The sequence below is a fragment of the Plutella xylostella genome, chromosome 22 (genome assembly GCF_932276165.1).
Source record: "Plutella xylostella chromosome 22, ilPluXylo3.1, whole genome shotgun sequence".
NCBI lineage: Eukaryota > Metazoa > Arthropoda > Insecta > Lepidoptera > Plutellidae > Plutella > Plutella xylostella.
In genome coordinates this window covers 7,196,707-7,212,641 of record NC_064002.1, presented here as the reverse complement: position 1 = coordinate 7,212,641, position 15,935 = coordinate 7,196,707, and the positions used below count along the sequence as shown (strand labels likewise).

Below are 15,935 nucleotides of genomic sequence, written 5' to 3'. Positions count from 1 at the left end.
GGTCTTTTTCTTCTAGATCTTTCCTGCCTACTTACATTAGCTTTCATCTTCTGTACCCGCCGCACGAGTCCGTTAACGATGTAGATAAACGTCACCTTATTGCAATTCGCGATAAATACGGCGCTGAGATTGGAAGAACGCGCATTAAACGAGTTTATCGATGTCGATAACGGAGCTGTGCCGCGGGGCCTGAATTGAAACAATTAGCATTTTATCATAAACATTTATTTACATAGGTGTATAAATATAAATTCTGCATCAAATTCATAGGTACAGTACATAAGTATAAATGTATCTAACATGATCAAAATATTTAATCCCATCCAGATTTGAATTGAACAATTAAAACTTAACTTGCGAGGTTTATTACAACTAAATTAAGTACTTTGTATCGATTACCCTCAAATAAAATATTAAAAAGTTATGCTATACAAGTATATACAATAACAAAAAATATTCCATGTTATCATTGCTATTTTAGCATTTAAATGCAAATTAATATTCTGGCTCACTTGTATATGGTACATTTATAACGCAGTGATTTTTTCCTCTTTGGGTACATTAACTCACAACTTGGGACAACTTTACCCACCCTTTGAAGTCGGCTGTCGTGCGACAAAATAATGTGTAAATTTTTCACTGATGAATTCTATCACTACCCGAAAGTCGGAATGTGTATTGTGGTCGAGGCAGGAGAGACTTCTACGCCGTCTTGGCGCACCGGAAGCCGAGGTTCCCGGCGGAGCTGTCCTCAGTGTTGTGGAAGCGCGCCGAGCAGCGGTACCGGAAGCAGTACGAGCTGTGGCACAGGTACGAACCTCCTTTCTTCACTTTCTCTTTGGGCTGAAAGTAAAAAAGGGTCATTCTATTGGCGCCTAAAATTGTAGGATAGTGCTCCCACTTAGTAGTAGTAATGGCTGGGGTGATAAATATTTATAGGCTGAGCCCGACCAGCAAGTTATAGTGGGCCATAAACGCTACGGAATACCTAAGAGGTCTACATCTGCATGTATGCTTGCAAACATTTGCTGTGTGTGTATGGGACTCTGGTGGTTCACCTGAAAGAATTAATTTTGGATTTTGCTAAGAAGACCTCTCTGGTGGGCTGGAGTGTGTGTGGCTGGCATAAGGGTTTTATTTAGTACACTTTTGAAAACAGATAGTCACTGTGCAATGTTGGAAAATCCAATATTTAAATAACTTACAGTTTTATCTGACCAAGAATCCTCAACCCACTCCCAGACATTGCCAACAATGTTGTACAAATTGAAATCATTTTGAAGGAATTCATCTACTGGACATGTACCAATGAATCCATCTTTGGCTGAGTTATGGCTGGGAAATGTACCTTGCCAAATATTTGCCCTGAAAAATATAAAACTTAAATTAAAATCTGGGTTTCTCATGTGTGCCTGAATTTGGTGATATGGGTACTGCAGGCCTGGTGCCACCCATACATGCAGTATATAATTAAAATGTATTCTTCTCACACCATACACAGTAAACACTGGACTGGTCTTGGGTTTGTCACCATGGACATGTGAAAAGATTACAATGAATAGCAGCATTAAGCAGCAGTGCAGCAGACTTATAATTCTTTTGTATATTCCAATTTATTTAAAGCATTAATTAATATGACTTTAATAGACTTTAGACTTTATTTCAATTTATTAGACAACACCTTACATATATTTCCGATCTGGGAACAACTTGTCACCCCAGGGGTAGGTTGTGCCTCGGTGGCCACCGCGGCAGGCTGCCTCCCACTCAGCCTCCGTGGGCAACCGAGCCTCCCGCCATGTGCAGTATGCTTTAGCATCATTCCAGGATATGTGCGTTACTGGGTGGTCCATCATATCTGTGAAATAAAACACAACACATCAATATATTAAGTATAGTAATTGGCAGAGTATTTTAACAAATGCATGAATGAGTGTATGATAAGGTGGAACAAACCTATTATATCAGAGTCAGGACCATACGGGTGTCTCCAATTAGATCCAGTGACTTTGTACCACCAGGGAACTTGGGCGACACGAAAATCTCTCAACTGCTCTTTAAATGTATTATTGAGGAACAAGGAAAACACAAAACTATCTCCAAAAATTTCTGCCTCAGTTTTATAGTGAGTAGCTTCAACAAACTCGGCAAAATTTCGGTTTGAGACTTCAAATTGGTCTAAGTAGAAACTTTCAAGTTTTACCAGTCTTTTCGGGCCTTCGTTATCAGCTTCCAAAATAACATCATCTGTGCCTACTTGATATTCACCACTAGGAACAAGTACCATTTTATCATTTAATATTTTATTTGTAGCTTCGTCCTTCATCTTATTGCCAAGAGAACAGGATTCCTCATTAAGTATAGAACTTACAAAACTTTTCTTTTCGTTATCATCGCGATTAGCTCCGCAGGCACAGCCACTGTCTGCGATTACCGCTTGATTTATATGAAAAAGAACAAATAAGTACAAAATATTAGGATACATAATGATCCCACTAATTACATTCGTCTATTTCACACGAATACATGACACAGCTTGTTTATAATAGTCCATTAAAATGTTAAAATACGACCGGTAAAATTGCAACAGTCCAACACACAACCAACACAAAACATTTGTGTTTGTGGTTGGTGACATGACGTGACGTCTTGACATCAACTTGACATTGACATTATTTTATGTTTGTTGTTGTAAGTGACAGTTCAAATGACGTGCGTGCAGTGCAGCAGTGTTACCATAAAATATATTGGTTTACTGTGGTGTTACCAACCTGTGCCGGATATTTTCGATCAATGAGGCGTTTGTTAATAAAAAAAAGTTATAAGTACCTACATCATTGTACGATCTACGATCCAACGATCCATATTTATGGGTCATATTTTTCTAAGAGCAAATTAAGGGGTTGGACAAAAAAATAACATATCGTAGATACTCGTAAATAGCTGGCGTGGTCACAGTTAGAAAAATATTCTATTCTATTCTGTTCTATTCTCTGTGGGGGTGTTAGTACCTGCACCTGGCTCTCTCGAATGGAACCTTTGTGCATATCCCCAAGGTGTAAACTGCCTTCCTAAGCTTGGACCATTTCCCACCACGCTGGTCCACGGTTGGTGGGTTCACAATATATCTAGATGTGCTAAATCTAGATAAGCAGGTTTCCTCACGATATTTTCCTTCACCGTAAGAGCGATGGTATACATTGTACAGTGAAACTATAAAGTCCTGAAATTAAATGAGGGCACTGCTATCTTTCATGTAGCAACCCTATATAGCGAAATATAACTGACTTTGATACTTGAAATTTTCCTACCTATTTATGTATTTTAAAAACAAATTACCATCCACTAAAAAGCTCTTATACAAGCTAGAAGGTGTTAATATGCAGGCTATAATAGTGAAACCAATAAATATTTATTTAGATAACGTTATTACAACTGTATAAAAAAACTGGATCTGTTGACGAAGGCGAAGGGCACACATAGTAAAGACATCAATTTCTCTTTTTGGACGGCCAGTTTTCTGTTTCTTCCAGGAGTTAGAAATATTCCATATTTTGCCCTCTTTGGCACGCTGGTCGGATATAACTATAAAATAAAATAAAAAATCTTTTTGAGTTACACAATGCCCCCCAAATTCACACAATGTGAATTTAGTAAGTAAACAAAAAATATATCTTCAAGTATCAAAATATTAAGGTTTGACTCAACTGAAACCAGATGAAACCTACAATCAGTGGTACGAGTATGTAAACAATGTTCGACTTGGGCTCTAAACCTAGGTTTATCGATAAATGAAGCGTTGGTACTAATAAAAAATGAGTTATTACAATTTGTACAATGCTACATACCCGTCATACACGCTGTACAAGCGTAAACATCCTCCAAATTCGACAAAATGTGTCCAGCTTGATGTTCCGCTAAACATTGTATAAAAACTCGATAAATAACTTCACTAGCTTGACTACGAATATTTTTCTTCATCTTCCTAATTGCAACCAAGCGTAAATTGTTGCTTTTATCTAGATTATCCTTATAATTAATAAGAAAATTCAAAAAAACAGCCAACCGCCTGTTGACATAAACAATTGTTATGACTTTTATGTTTCTTTTCTAATGGTGCCAGGCTCCTGAAAATTTTAGTTCCTCAAACATTAATTTCAGGACTTTATAGTTTCACTATAAGTACTTAAATTCAGAAAAGAACTAATTGGTACATTTCAGCTCCGGGATTCGAACCCGCATCTCTGGCGTGAGAAGCGAGCGCTTCGGATGACTGAGCTACCACCGCTCTGAAAAATAATATAATGTTAGAATTCGTCACAGAAAGTTAAGTAGAAGATGACGAGGAAAGTTGAGGATGAAAATGCAGTTTCAATATCTATTCAGTAATGTAGAGTCGCCACCTAGTGGTAGAATTACTGCACCTCCGTGCCTCATATCTCTCGATTACAGAATTGAAACGATACTGTGACTATATGATTGATTTATCATTTCACTATAAAAACAGTTTTCTATAAATTACACTGCATATCCAAAATATAAACAAAAACTTTACGCCTTTCCAAAAGTAATATTTGTATGCCGGTGGTTGTGGAACTCTGAAAAGAAACAAATTTATTAAGATTGATAATCAGTTCCTAAGTCGATTTAACATACTTATATAAAATTTTCGACTCGAGATGGGCAAATGACTTTCGCACGAATCCAAATGTAATGCTCCTTTCAACACTATAATAATAAATAACTCAATATTATGTTCTAAATACTAACACTAATAATCAAAAACCTATGTCTACCAAAAAAAAATAAGCTCACAATGGTACAGCCAACGATGGGGCATTTCGAACAAAAGTTCTTGATTCTTCTAGTTTTGTGGAGTCTTCTCGTTGGAGCTGAAGAAATGGGAGAAGTTTTTTTCATAAGCATTTCAACCTAACAGTTTAATCAGTATGGGGAGTGCGAGTTTTTATTTTACACAGTCCGAGAAGCAGTGATGAGTAAACGTGAATTTCTATGTCACAGGAGAGACGCCACCTAGCTCCGTTCCATACAAATTTGCTTTAAGTTTCACTGCTCGATCGGTAATATAAAATCTACACTAAGCCCTCGGTCATCGGTACAGCGTGTCATTGTCAACTACGTAACTGCAAGCTGATTGATGATTGCCTTTAGGCACCCAATGCTGCCATCTGGATATACATAGGTCCTATCCTAACTAATATTATAAATGCGAAAGTAACTGTGTCTGTCTGTCTGTCTGTCTGTCTGTTACTCTTTCACGCCAAAACTACTGAACGGATTTGAATGAAATTTGGTATACATACGGTCTAGAACCTGGGAAAGAACATAGGCTACTTTTTATTCCGGAATTCCCACGGGAAAATTATTTAAGGCGAAGCGAAACGCGCGGGAACAGCTAGTAGATTATAATAAGGATTACTGATTGATGATGTTGAGAGTTGATGATGGTATGTTAGGTAGCTGAAACACCCTGTTGAAAAGAGCATTACGAAGAAATATCACATCTCAACTTACAACAGCAAGGGTGCAATTTGTTCAACCTCCATTTTGCCGTAGTATCTGCTTATGCCGTCCACGTGCCCCATTCCCACTACACCGAGCACCCGGGGATTCTCCACTGTAAAGATAAAACACAGTATTAATATAAGAATGTGCAATTGTGCATGATTGTACCTACATGCAAACGGTTCAAACTCAAACGGTTCATAAATCATACCTACACTTTTGTACGGTCATGTGCAGAGAAACCTGACCCCCTCTCATAGTAACAATGCTTCTGAGAGGGGTCAGATTTCTCTGCCTTATACTGTACGTATGTCTTTGTAAATGAGTTCTTACAAAGCGAATAGGTAAGGAGAGTAGCTCTTTAAAAAAAACCTATGTAGTTACTACACCTAGGTACTGCATGTAAAGATTTAGCTGAATCAGTTCGTTATTCTGATAAAACGACTTCTCCTATTAAATGATTTTGTTTAATATGCTTACTCATTTTTGAAACCATGTGTAAGTAACTCGTATATACTAACCAGATTTAACACACTCTTGCAGGGAGTACGCCAGACAGCGGTCGCGCTCGTCCACGAACACGTGGAATATCTTCTTGAAGGCCGGCACTTCGTTCGTTATTTCATCGAATTGCGCTTGCACGAAGTCTTTGTCTTTGTACTTTTCGAGAGACTCCTTTCTGTGAAAGAATGATTTAATAAGTGCTTTTTTCAGAGACATGTATCACACACAAATATTTGCATTTCCCAAATTCTAAATGATGTGTACAAAAAAGGTTTTAGGCAGGTAAGTAGAGTTAGTTAATTAGAACTTATTAGAAGGTACAATGCAAATCACGTAACTTGACCAATAAGCAGAAGATATTATTTTTAAGTTCGGTTGGAGGTGAGCAGGTGAAGCGAGGGTGGAATAGGCTCCGAATCCTCTCATAACAGTCGTTCAATTAAATACGCAACATGCGATGCAATACGCAGATGACGACCTTTTTGTACAACTTACGTTTTTCCTAGACTTCTTATTGTACGTGATATATCAAATATTCAATAAACTCACTTCAAAGGCTTCGGACTGGTCTTGGACAAATGAAACAACACTTGTCCCAGCTCATAGACCGACAGGGACTGGAAAGCTCGCGCTATGGTGGTCTGTATCGGCCTATCGCCAAGGAAGAGTTTGCAGCCAGGTATTTTTTTCATCTGGAAACGAAGAACCATGTATAATACTTATTTACAACGGTAGTTAACATGCTGACATGTGCTATTCGTCTATAAGTATGCTACATTTCCTACACAATTTCTATTGTACCTGTTCGGTACCGACGAACACTTTAATAATTGTATGTGGGTAGTTTCTTATATTTGTATGTGGGTAGGTTCTTTTATTTTTGACAGCCTACTCAGTCGTTGGCAGTGGCATTTATTTTATTAAATATATTTATCCAACATTTTGGTAGCAGAGCGTGGTTTTAATACGGCTATATTTTTAGGTTTTCGTGTTACGTAAGTTTTTGAGGTTAGCTCAGGGCGGCGTTATCAATTCGGTTAGCTTCATTGCATTATTGTTTACGTAATAATTTTACTTTCGGAATACAGTTTCTATTGTACTAAGTATAAGTATATTTATTTCGGTTCGGTCAATACTTATATTTGTGTTGGTTTTCGTACGGTAGGTACTACGGTAGCTACGGTAGCTAACTACTTAACTTTACGGCTATAATTTGATTATTATTGTAACTCAGATATTCGGTAGGTACAATTACGTCTCACGTTAGTAATTACCATATTGTCTCAGCTCGCTATGGGCGTTGAATCATTTATCTTTTAAGTTAAACATACTTACCTATTTATTAACTAATCGTGCAGTATTGCTGTGGTGAGATTTGGTCGGTGATTTGGTGATTCGACCTGAGAAAGTACCTAGTTACTTTATGTTGAATAATTTACGGCTGTAATATTGAAGTGTAGTTAATATTATTGTGAATTTAAATGGCGGTTGGTTTAGTCACTTTGTTACTTCGATTTCTTAGTAACTATAGCTTTTTGATTAAAGATAACTGGTTAATTTCATAGTAAATATTATACTTATAATACGGGATAAAGTTTTATTTGAATAAATTTCAGGAGTTAGTAAATATTGACGTTATAAAGTGAGGTGATATTCATAACCGACCATCGAGTTCGGTATTGTTGCGTTGCTTATTGTTTAAGATTGTAATATGGCTTTGAGAGCATCGTTTTCGGTATTTAAAGTAAAACTTCAATGGCTTATTGACAGTGCTGACTTGCTGGATCGACCTGAACATGTCAACCGTGTCTCTGTTCGACTGTTAACGGTTAATACGGAATTTACGAGTTTAGAAGCTTCATATCAACGAATAATTGAACTCGCGGACCCGGAAAATAATTCGGAAAAACAAATTTTAGAAGCGGCACGTAAGGAGTATGTGAGGGCATTAGAAGCTTTTGACAAATTAATGTATGAAAAATTAAAACAACGCCGGAGCACGAGCGGTTCCACGGACGAGTCGGAGCCGCGGTCAGACGGACACAGGTTCGACTCAGAGGCTTTGGTGTCGAGATTACCTACCCTGCAGTTACCTATTTTTACGGGTGATTTGGATCAATGGGTCGGATTTAATAATTTATTTGACAGCTTGGTTGATAATCGTACGGATTTGTCACCCTCACAGAAACTAGCTTATTTAATGTCATGCATTTCTGGTGAGGCTCGCGGGCTAATTCAACATATTAAAATATCGGATGCTGGTTATAAAACAGCTCGTGACCTTTTGATGCGGAGATACCAAAATTCCCGCCATCTAGCGGACGTTCATGTCGGTCAAATTATGAACTTGCCAATTATTTCGTCAAATTTAATCGGATTGCGATCGCAATTTTTAAATCCATTAATTATGGCAACAAACTCGCTGGAACGTTTGGGATTCCCTGTAGCTGAATGGTCCTTTTTGCTACTGTATATTGCTAGTACTAAATTGCCGCCATCAATTAAAACTCGGTTCGAACAAAAATACGGTACGGAAACAGATGTTATACCAACATTCTCGGAGTTGGTAGAATTTTTAGAAACAGAATGTCGGTTATTGGAGAGTACCAAGAGAGAATTTGTTTCTCATAATAATCGCGAGGACCAGCGCCCTCCACGGCGCCACCAAAATTATGCGGTTGCGGCAGCGCAAGTCCCGTGCTGCGCTTACTGTAGTGAGTCGTCGCACTCGGTGCTGAACAGATGTTCACGGTTCAGGGAACTTACACCCGTAGCTCGGAAGGAATTTGTTACTCGGAAGCGGCTATGTTATTTCTGTTTGGCTAGTCATCACTACCGTGACTGCCGCCAGGTGCCGCAATGCGATGGATGTGGTAGCCAGAAGCACCATCCATTGCTGTGTTTCAATCGGGTAGGCACTGCACAGCCTCGTGTGAATAATGGCGCATCGGACAGACGCTCGCCGCCGCGTGCGGGCGGGAGCGCGGAGTTTTATCGTCGCGGCGGCGGCGGGAATCGAACCCGTTCACCTCGGATGTCACCGGCTCGCGCCGCGTCCCCGGAGCGTCGGAGGAACGACCAGTGGAGCCCGCGTCGTGCGGCTCAAGTGGGCGGCCACGGTTATTCTCATCACCCTCAGCGTGACGGTGATGGTCTAAGGGATCAGCGGTGCGAACGTGAGGCGCCGCAGCGATCTTATAATGATCGACAATAGGATACGGCTCCTACCTACCCATTGCAATCACCTGTTCAACATAAAACTATTTTACTTCCTACGGCTATTGTAAGAGTGCATGGTGATAACTTGGATGATTTTGTTGAAATTCGGGCTTTATTAGATGCAGGATCCCAAGGCTCTCTTATAACCTTAAATTTAGCTAGGAAGTTAGGATTAATGTTAGAACCTACGGATGAGCTGGTGAGAGGGGTAGGAGGATTAGAACTCGGTAATATTTTCGGTCGGTCTTGTGTTTCATTTTCACCTTCGGGAAAGCGGTTTCCGGTTATTTCCACTCCGGTTACTTGTTTACGGAATCTTGTCGGTAATCAGCCAACATTTAATTTAAATGAATCGGTATTAAATTTATGTGAAGGACTGTTCTTAGCTGATCCAGAGTTTCATAAGTCCAAACCAGTTGAGTTATTACTCGGTTCGGATGTTTACCGTTCACTAGTCGGTGGTGATAAAATTACTTTAGGTACAAACGGTTTAACGGCGTATAATTCGGTATTTGGTTACATTTTATTGGGACCTATTGATCATTCGTTTGACGTAACTTCGGAGCCAGCAGGTGATGTTTTTGCTTTATCACTTTCGGATGCTTTACAAAAGTTTTGGGAGGTTGAGGAGCCTCCATCGGTTTCACAGATCACCCCAGCTGATGAGGAGTGTGAACAGCTTTATAAGCAAAATACACATCGGCTATCAGACGGTCGGTTCTCTACTCGACTTTTATTTGTTTCCTCGCGTCCAGTGTTAGGTGAGTCTCGTTACATAGCCGAGAAACAATTTCATGCGGTAGAAAGACGGCTTATGAAAAATTCGGTCTTAAGAAAGGAGTACATCAGTTTTATGCGGGAGTATGAAGAACTGGGACATATGTCGGTTTCAAAATTTAATTATAAATCGGGCGAGGAACACTTTTTTATCCCACATCATGCGGTTTTTAAATATTCGGGTGACGTGCCCAAAATTCGGGTGGTTTTTAATGGCAGTTGCGTCACATCTACGGGCGTATCATTGAATCAGTGTCTTCACACTGGTCCCAAATTACAAAGGGACATAACGGACATTTTATTAAATTTTCGGAGACATAAAATGATTTTCATTTGTGACGTCAAACAAATGTTTCGGCAAACGGTAATAGACGAGTCGGATCGGAAGTACCAACTTATATTATGGCGGGAGTCTCCTGATCAGCCTCTCCTCACATATGAGTTGTGTACTAACACTTACGGGTTGCGGTGTAGCCCGTACATTGCTAATCGAACAATCTTGGAGCTCGCCGAGCAAGAGCGTGAAAGCCTTCCTCGTGCGGCAGCGGTTTTAAGAACAGATGTGTACGTAGATGACATAATCACTGGTACAGATTCGGAATCTGATGCGTTGAGCCTTCAGCAAGAACTCATTACTCTAATGAAATCGGGTGGTTATGAGCTCCGTAAATGGATTTCAAATAGCTCAGTAATTCTACAAGGTTTACCTGATGATCATAAACAATTACCTCTCTTATTTGAAAATTCGGAAAATCCCCATACGGTTGCGGTTCTCGGCGTTTTGTATGATCCGGTTCGAGATGTCTTTTCCTATAAACTAAATCTTGGTGCATCGAGTTCGGACACTAAACGATCTATTTTATCTGTAGTTGCCCGGATATTTGACCCTAAGGGTTGGATTTGCCCAGTAGTGTATTGGGTTAAATGTTTACTGCAGCGTTTTTGGCTAAACAAGCTCGATTGGAATGACCCTTTACCTTCGGATTTGTTGCGTGAGTGGCAAGCGTTTCGGGAAGACTTGGTTAACCTTAAAAGGTTGGCTATTCCTCGATGTACTATGACTAAGCCTGCAAGCAGCTACTCATTACATGGGTTCTGTGATGCTTCGGAGTTAGGTTTTGCGGCAGTGGTTTATTTGCGATCAAGTAACCAAGACGGCTCGGTGTCGGTACACTTGCTCATGGCTAAGAGCAAGGTCGCCCCTCTCAGGACACGTCCCACCATTCCTAAATTGGAGTTGTGTGGAGCCGTGCTACTGGTTAAGCTTCTCAATCATGTGAGTCTTTGTCTTCAAAGATCCGTTGAATTTGAGGAGATAGTTGGATGGACCGACAGTATGATTTCTTTGGCATGGATTAATACATCACCTCATACTCTTCAAGTATATGAGGCTAACAGAGTTTCACAAATTCAAAATTCTGCGGTTACTATCACCTGGCGACATGTACCTGGCAATTTGAATCCGGCAGACGTCGCTTCACGCGGGTCAACGGCTTCAACGTTACTTTCTCATCCATTGTGGTGGGAACCTGCCTGGCTTACTCAACATGAGTCCGCCTGGCCCTCTCGCGAGGTGGAGAGGCCTTCGGAACTGCCTGGTATTAGATGTTGTGCAGTTACTAAAACGGAATCGGATTCGGAATTTGAGTGGATTTTAGATAGATATAGTTCACTTAATAAATTAATATCGGCTACAGGTTGGATTCGGAGATTTATTCATAATTGTAAAAATAAAAATAATCGGATTTCCAAGCAATATTTAACGGTGACAGAAAGGAAAGAATCCTTACTTTGTTGGGTCAGTTTGATTCAAAAGAAACATTTCGGTTCGGAAATTGAAGCTCTAGGTAACGGCGAGCAGATCAGAGGCAATTTAAGGAGTCTTACTCCATTCGTAGACTCACGTGGACTGTTGCGCGTTGGCGGTCGGCTCCAAAATGCGGAGATCGGATTAGAAGCAAAACATCCCTTGCTTCTGCCAAAATCGGGACATTTCGTAAAACTTTTAATTTTGGATTTGCATTTGAAAAATTGTCATGCGGGACCAAATGCTCTTACGGCTATATTACAACGGAATTTTTGGGTACTTTCAGCTAGAAGAGCTGTCAGGAATGTCACTTTTAAGTGCATTCAATGTTACAAATTGAAAGGCCTGACGACTCAGCCATTGATGGGTAATTTGCCTCGTGATCGCGTTACTTCGGCTAGACCTTTTCAAGGTATCGGTACGGATTTTGCTGGACCTTTCCAGGTCAAAACACATAAGTTACGGAATCCGAAAATCACCAAAGCATACTTATGCGTGTTCGTGTGTCTGGCCACAAAATCGGTTCACCTGGAGTTGGTTTCGGAACTATCTACTGAGGCTTTTATTGCCGCCTTGTCTCGGCTTGTGTCAAGGCGCGGCTTGCCCTCCCTTATTCGGTCGGACTGTGGCACTAATTATAAGGGTGCTGATAATTATTTAAGGGAAGTTTATCGTTTTTTGGAACAAAATCAAAATTATATCGGTCATAATATGTCCAAGCGCGGTATTACTTGGATTTTTGATCCTCCAGCTTGTCCATCATGGGGTGGTTTGTTTGAGGCTGCGGTTAAATCGGCGAAAACTCATTTAAAACGGTGCATAGGGGAAACAAAATTAACTTTTGAGGAACTTAGCACGGTTTTCTGCAAAATTGAGGCCGTACTGAACTCTAGACCTTTGTGTCCCATCTCCTCAAGCCCTCATGATCTGGAGGTATTGACCCCTGGTCATTTTCTTATCGGTCATCCGCTGGATGCTCTACCGGAGTATCCGTTGCAAGATGTGAAGATGAATAGATTAAGTCGGTTTCAGCTGTTACAGCAAATTTCACAAAGTTTTTGGCATCGGTGGCACTTAGAATATCTTCACACTTTGCAACAGCGGGTCAAATGGACGGACTCCACCTCTCCTCCTAAGGAAGGTGATTTAGTTCTGCTGAAAGAGGACAACGTCCCTCCTCTTCAGTGGAATCGCGGTCGGATAATTAAACTCTACCCAGGATCGGATGGTGTGGTCAGATTAGCGGATATTCGGGTTGCAAATGGAGCAACGCTCAAGCGGGCAATAGGTAGGCTATCTAGACTGCCTTTAGACTAATTACAAAAAAAATCGGTTGTACGTATATACTTGTATACTTATTTATTTTTAAGCAGCGGTTACTGCTTAGGCGGGAGAATGTTCGGTACCGACGAACACTTTAATAATTGTATGTGGGTAGTTTCTTATATTTGTATGTGGGTAGGTTCTTTTATTTTTGACAGCCTACTCAGTCGTTGGCAGCCTCTCGTCGGGTTATCTGCTCTTGTATTTCGGCGCGGTCTCGATATTCGCAATATTTGTATTTTCGGTTAAATATTACCAGCTGCTATTAGGCATTATATTTGTGTATACGATTATAAGTGGACATGTGATTTTGTGTGTGAGAACCTCAAGATTAAAACGGATTACTACCACATCGGGAGGGCCCTCCACGCCGAGCTTTGGACCTTGAACCTTCACGTGAGCAAAAACCTATATAATATTTATTTTATTAAATATATTTATCCAACAGTACCTATACAGTCTATATACCTACCTATTTTCTAACTAAAGGCTTCATCAAACAGAGCGTGTAAGGCCCGGGTCTCCTATTTACGCCGTAGATCGCGTCCAGCGTCACGCCGTAGGCCGCGTCACGATGCTCACTTCATCTACGCGGCAACGTCGGCGTGTGAGGGAGACCGCATCAGTACATTTCTATAGCGAGTATCGTGACGCGGCCTACGGCGTGACGCTGGACGCGACCTGCGGCGTAAATAGGAGACTCAGGCCTTACTAGCGCGCGTCAGAGCGCTAGTAACACTAGCGCTGGCGCTCTGTTTGGTATTTTACTATAGTAGTGCAACAAATCTTAGGTCATAGTGCGGCGTCAAGTTAGCGCTCTAACACACAAACAGCTCTAACGCTCTAACAGACAATGCCTTAACACCTAAATGGCCAACCTCCTGATAAGCCCTGCGGAACTCCCCGCCGGGCGCGACGCCCAGCTCTTTGGATATGTCCGCATACGTCTTCAATAGCATCGCGTGCAGCATGCCCGACACAAACGACTGGCCCTTCACCGCTTTTCTGGAACAAATCTATTGGGTGAGTACACCGATACGTCACAACCGAGCAACGCCATTGGTGCGTGCTATGCCGCGCGGTCGCTATTGGTTGATTGCAGCATTGGCGCGCTCCGAAAGCTCTCTGGCCATTTTTTGATGATATAAGGTACTTAAAGCATGCGCAGATGGCATCCATAAAATTTTTAGAGTTTAAAGAACTTACTGAGCTTTTTGTAAATCAAACTTTTTGGCGTCTTCTAAAAACTTCTGTTCGTCGAGCTCCAAAAGCGAAACTCTTTGTCTGCATAACTCCACAAGGATTGCGTTTGGGTTCAGAACTTTTACTATCTGTGAAAAAAACATTAGTAGGTATATATAACGCTATATTCTTGTGTTAACGACGACGCGGTAAGAAGAACTATTTCAGGAGAACATAATATCTGTATAAGAAACATTTAAAAAACTTAAAACTTATCCCAAAACGGCGATATGGTTCGCAACCTATAACGTGAGTAAAAATGTGCTGCGAAAAGTGGGTCGCTCGCTTGTGAGCCACCCCTGACTACCCCTTCGAGGAATACAGTCGTGAGTGCATATTTATGTATGTTTAAAAACTTAAATGATTTAAACAAGGTAATTACGTCGGACACATCTTCAACAGACTGTTTGCTGAAGTGCACCGTCCCCAGTAGCACCACGGTGGCCTTCTCATCGTTCTGTAGGAACGAGGCAGAGGGGGGCAGGGAGAGCTGTGTGGCGGAGCGCCGCGCGAACCAAACTGGAACGTGAGGTAATGGAGAAAGGTAGGTTATTTTATAACAGTATGGGTTGTACTTAACTAAGTAAGTTGGATAGCAGTGGAAGTGATTTGAAGGTAAATTTGGAGTGAGATGAACAGGGTATTGGTTGCAAAGAATTTCGGCTGTCTACAAAACCAGAAGGGCTAGCAGCAGAGCGCATTTAAGACGTGACAAAAGTTGTCCGTCGCGCTCGATCTTGAGGCTGCGCGATGTGAGTGAGCGCGATCCAAAACTTTTGTCACGTCTTATTTGCGCCCCGTGCTAGCCCTTCATTGCAGACTATTAATATGTTGGAACATATAACATATCATATGAAAAAAGCAAATCTATAATTACAACAAAGTGCTTAGTACTTACGGTTGCCCCCGTTATTAACTATTCTTCCATAAGCACACTTTACGGCGGGTCGCCCCAACCCCTGACTGCGCGCGAGCCATGGCCGCAACAGCATATTTTACACATGAATATCACGTACTAATAATTTTATTCAAATAGCCAAACATTTTAATTTTTATTACATAATGATAATCATCATTTATGTTACTTTTATGTGGTTTTATGGCATTTTTATGTTTATAGGTTACACAATAAAATTTTGACAAAATAACAAACACGGTTTTGACATGTCTCAGTTGTTGAATTAAAATTAAATTATGTCAAATTAAAACTTGTTCATAGTCTATTCATTGTTCTGAGTGTTAATAGAATGAAACGAAAAGAAAATTGCAACGATGTTTTATTTAATTAATGAACAATATCATATGATCATATCCCGATAAATGAAATTTAAATATGCTAAATGCTTAATTAAGTTATTATAATAAACAAAGCAAAGTCTTAGATCCTCTATCTAACAAGGTTTAATTTCAGATCTGTAGAACACTAGTTAGTGGAAATAAATTCAATAAAATTTTCATATCACATTATAATGACTTCACCAATCTTATCTTATGAACACAACATAACTTAACTTTTTAGTAAATGAAGGAAAACGCA

General features: G+C 40.3%; 2 protein-coding genes across 3 annotated transcripts; both read right to left on the bottom strand.

The window, feature by feature from the left end:
• Positions 1–636: 636 nt before the first annotated feature.
• Positions 637–2,620, bottom strand: LOC105382618 (formylglycine-generating enzyme). Its single transcript, XM_011552532.3, has 4 exons — positions 1,957–2,620; positions 1,687–1,858; positions 1,206–1,365; positions 637–843 (listed from the first exon to the last, which is right to left on the bottom strand). Exons 1-4 carry the CDS (start codon positions 2,483–2,485, stop codon positions 703–705), a joined length of 1,002 nt encoding a protein of 333 aa, XP_011550834.3. The 5' UTR covers positions 2,486–2,620; the 3' UTR covers positions 637–702.
• A 1,848-nt stretch (positions 2,621–4,468) lies between these two features.
• On the bottom strand, positions 4,469–15,511 carry LOC105382627 (traB domain-containing protein). 2 transcript variants are annotated; one of them, XM_011552549.3, is made up of 9 exons: positions 15,297–15,511; positions 14,781–14,917; positions 14,363–14,487; positions 14,035–14,161; positions 6,580–6,722; positions 6,048–6,205; positions 5,536–5,638; positions 4,816–4,892; positions 4,469–4,598 (listed from the first exon to the last, which is right to left on the bottom strand). In XM_011552549.3, the coding sequence occupies exons 1-8, from the start codon at positions 15,388–15,390 to the stop codon at positions 4,865–4,867; spliced, it is 915 nt and encodes a 304-aa protein (XP_011550851.3). In that variant the 5' UTR covers positions 15,391–15,511; the 3' UTR covers positions 4,469–4,598; positions 4,816–4,864. The 2 variants fall into 2 exon arrangements, with proteins under 2 accessions (XP_011550851.3, XP_011550843.3); XM_011552541.3 differs by lacking the exon at positions 4,816–4,892.
• Positions 15,512–15,935: the final 424 nt, after the last annotated feature.

Bases quoted from the DNA above. Each gene is read 5' to 3' on its own strand.
- LOC105382618 (XM_011552532.3), bottom strand. From the start codon at position 2,485: ATGTATCCTAATATTTTGTACTTATTTGTTCTTTTTCATATAAATCAA. The intron at 1,859-1,956 runs GTTTGTTCCACC...TTTATTTCACAG, and splicing joins TCCTGACTCTGATATAATAG to ATATGATGGACCACCCAGTA. The intron at 1,366-1,686 runs GTAAGGTGTTGT...TATATTTTTCAG, and splicing joins TTCCCAGATCGGAAATATAT to GGCAAATATTTGGCAAGGTA.
- LOC105382627 (XM_011552541.3), bottom strand. From the start codon at position 15,390: ATGCTGTTGCGGCCATGGCTCGCGCGCAGTCAGGGGTTGGGGCGACCC. The intron at 14,162-14,362 runs GTAAGTTCTTTA...GATTTGTTCCAG, and splicing joins TTTGATTTACAAAAAGCTCA to AAAAGCGGTGAAGGGCCAGT. The intron at 6,723-14,034 runs GTTGGCCATTTA...CTTCGTTTCCAG, and splicing joins TCCGCAGGGCTTATCAGGAG to ATGAAAAAAATACCTGGCTG.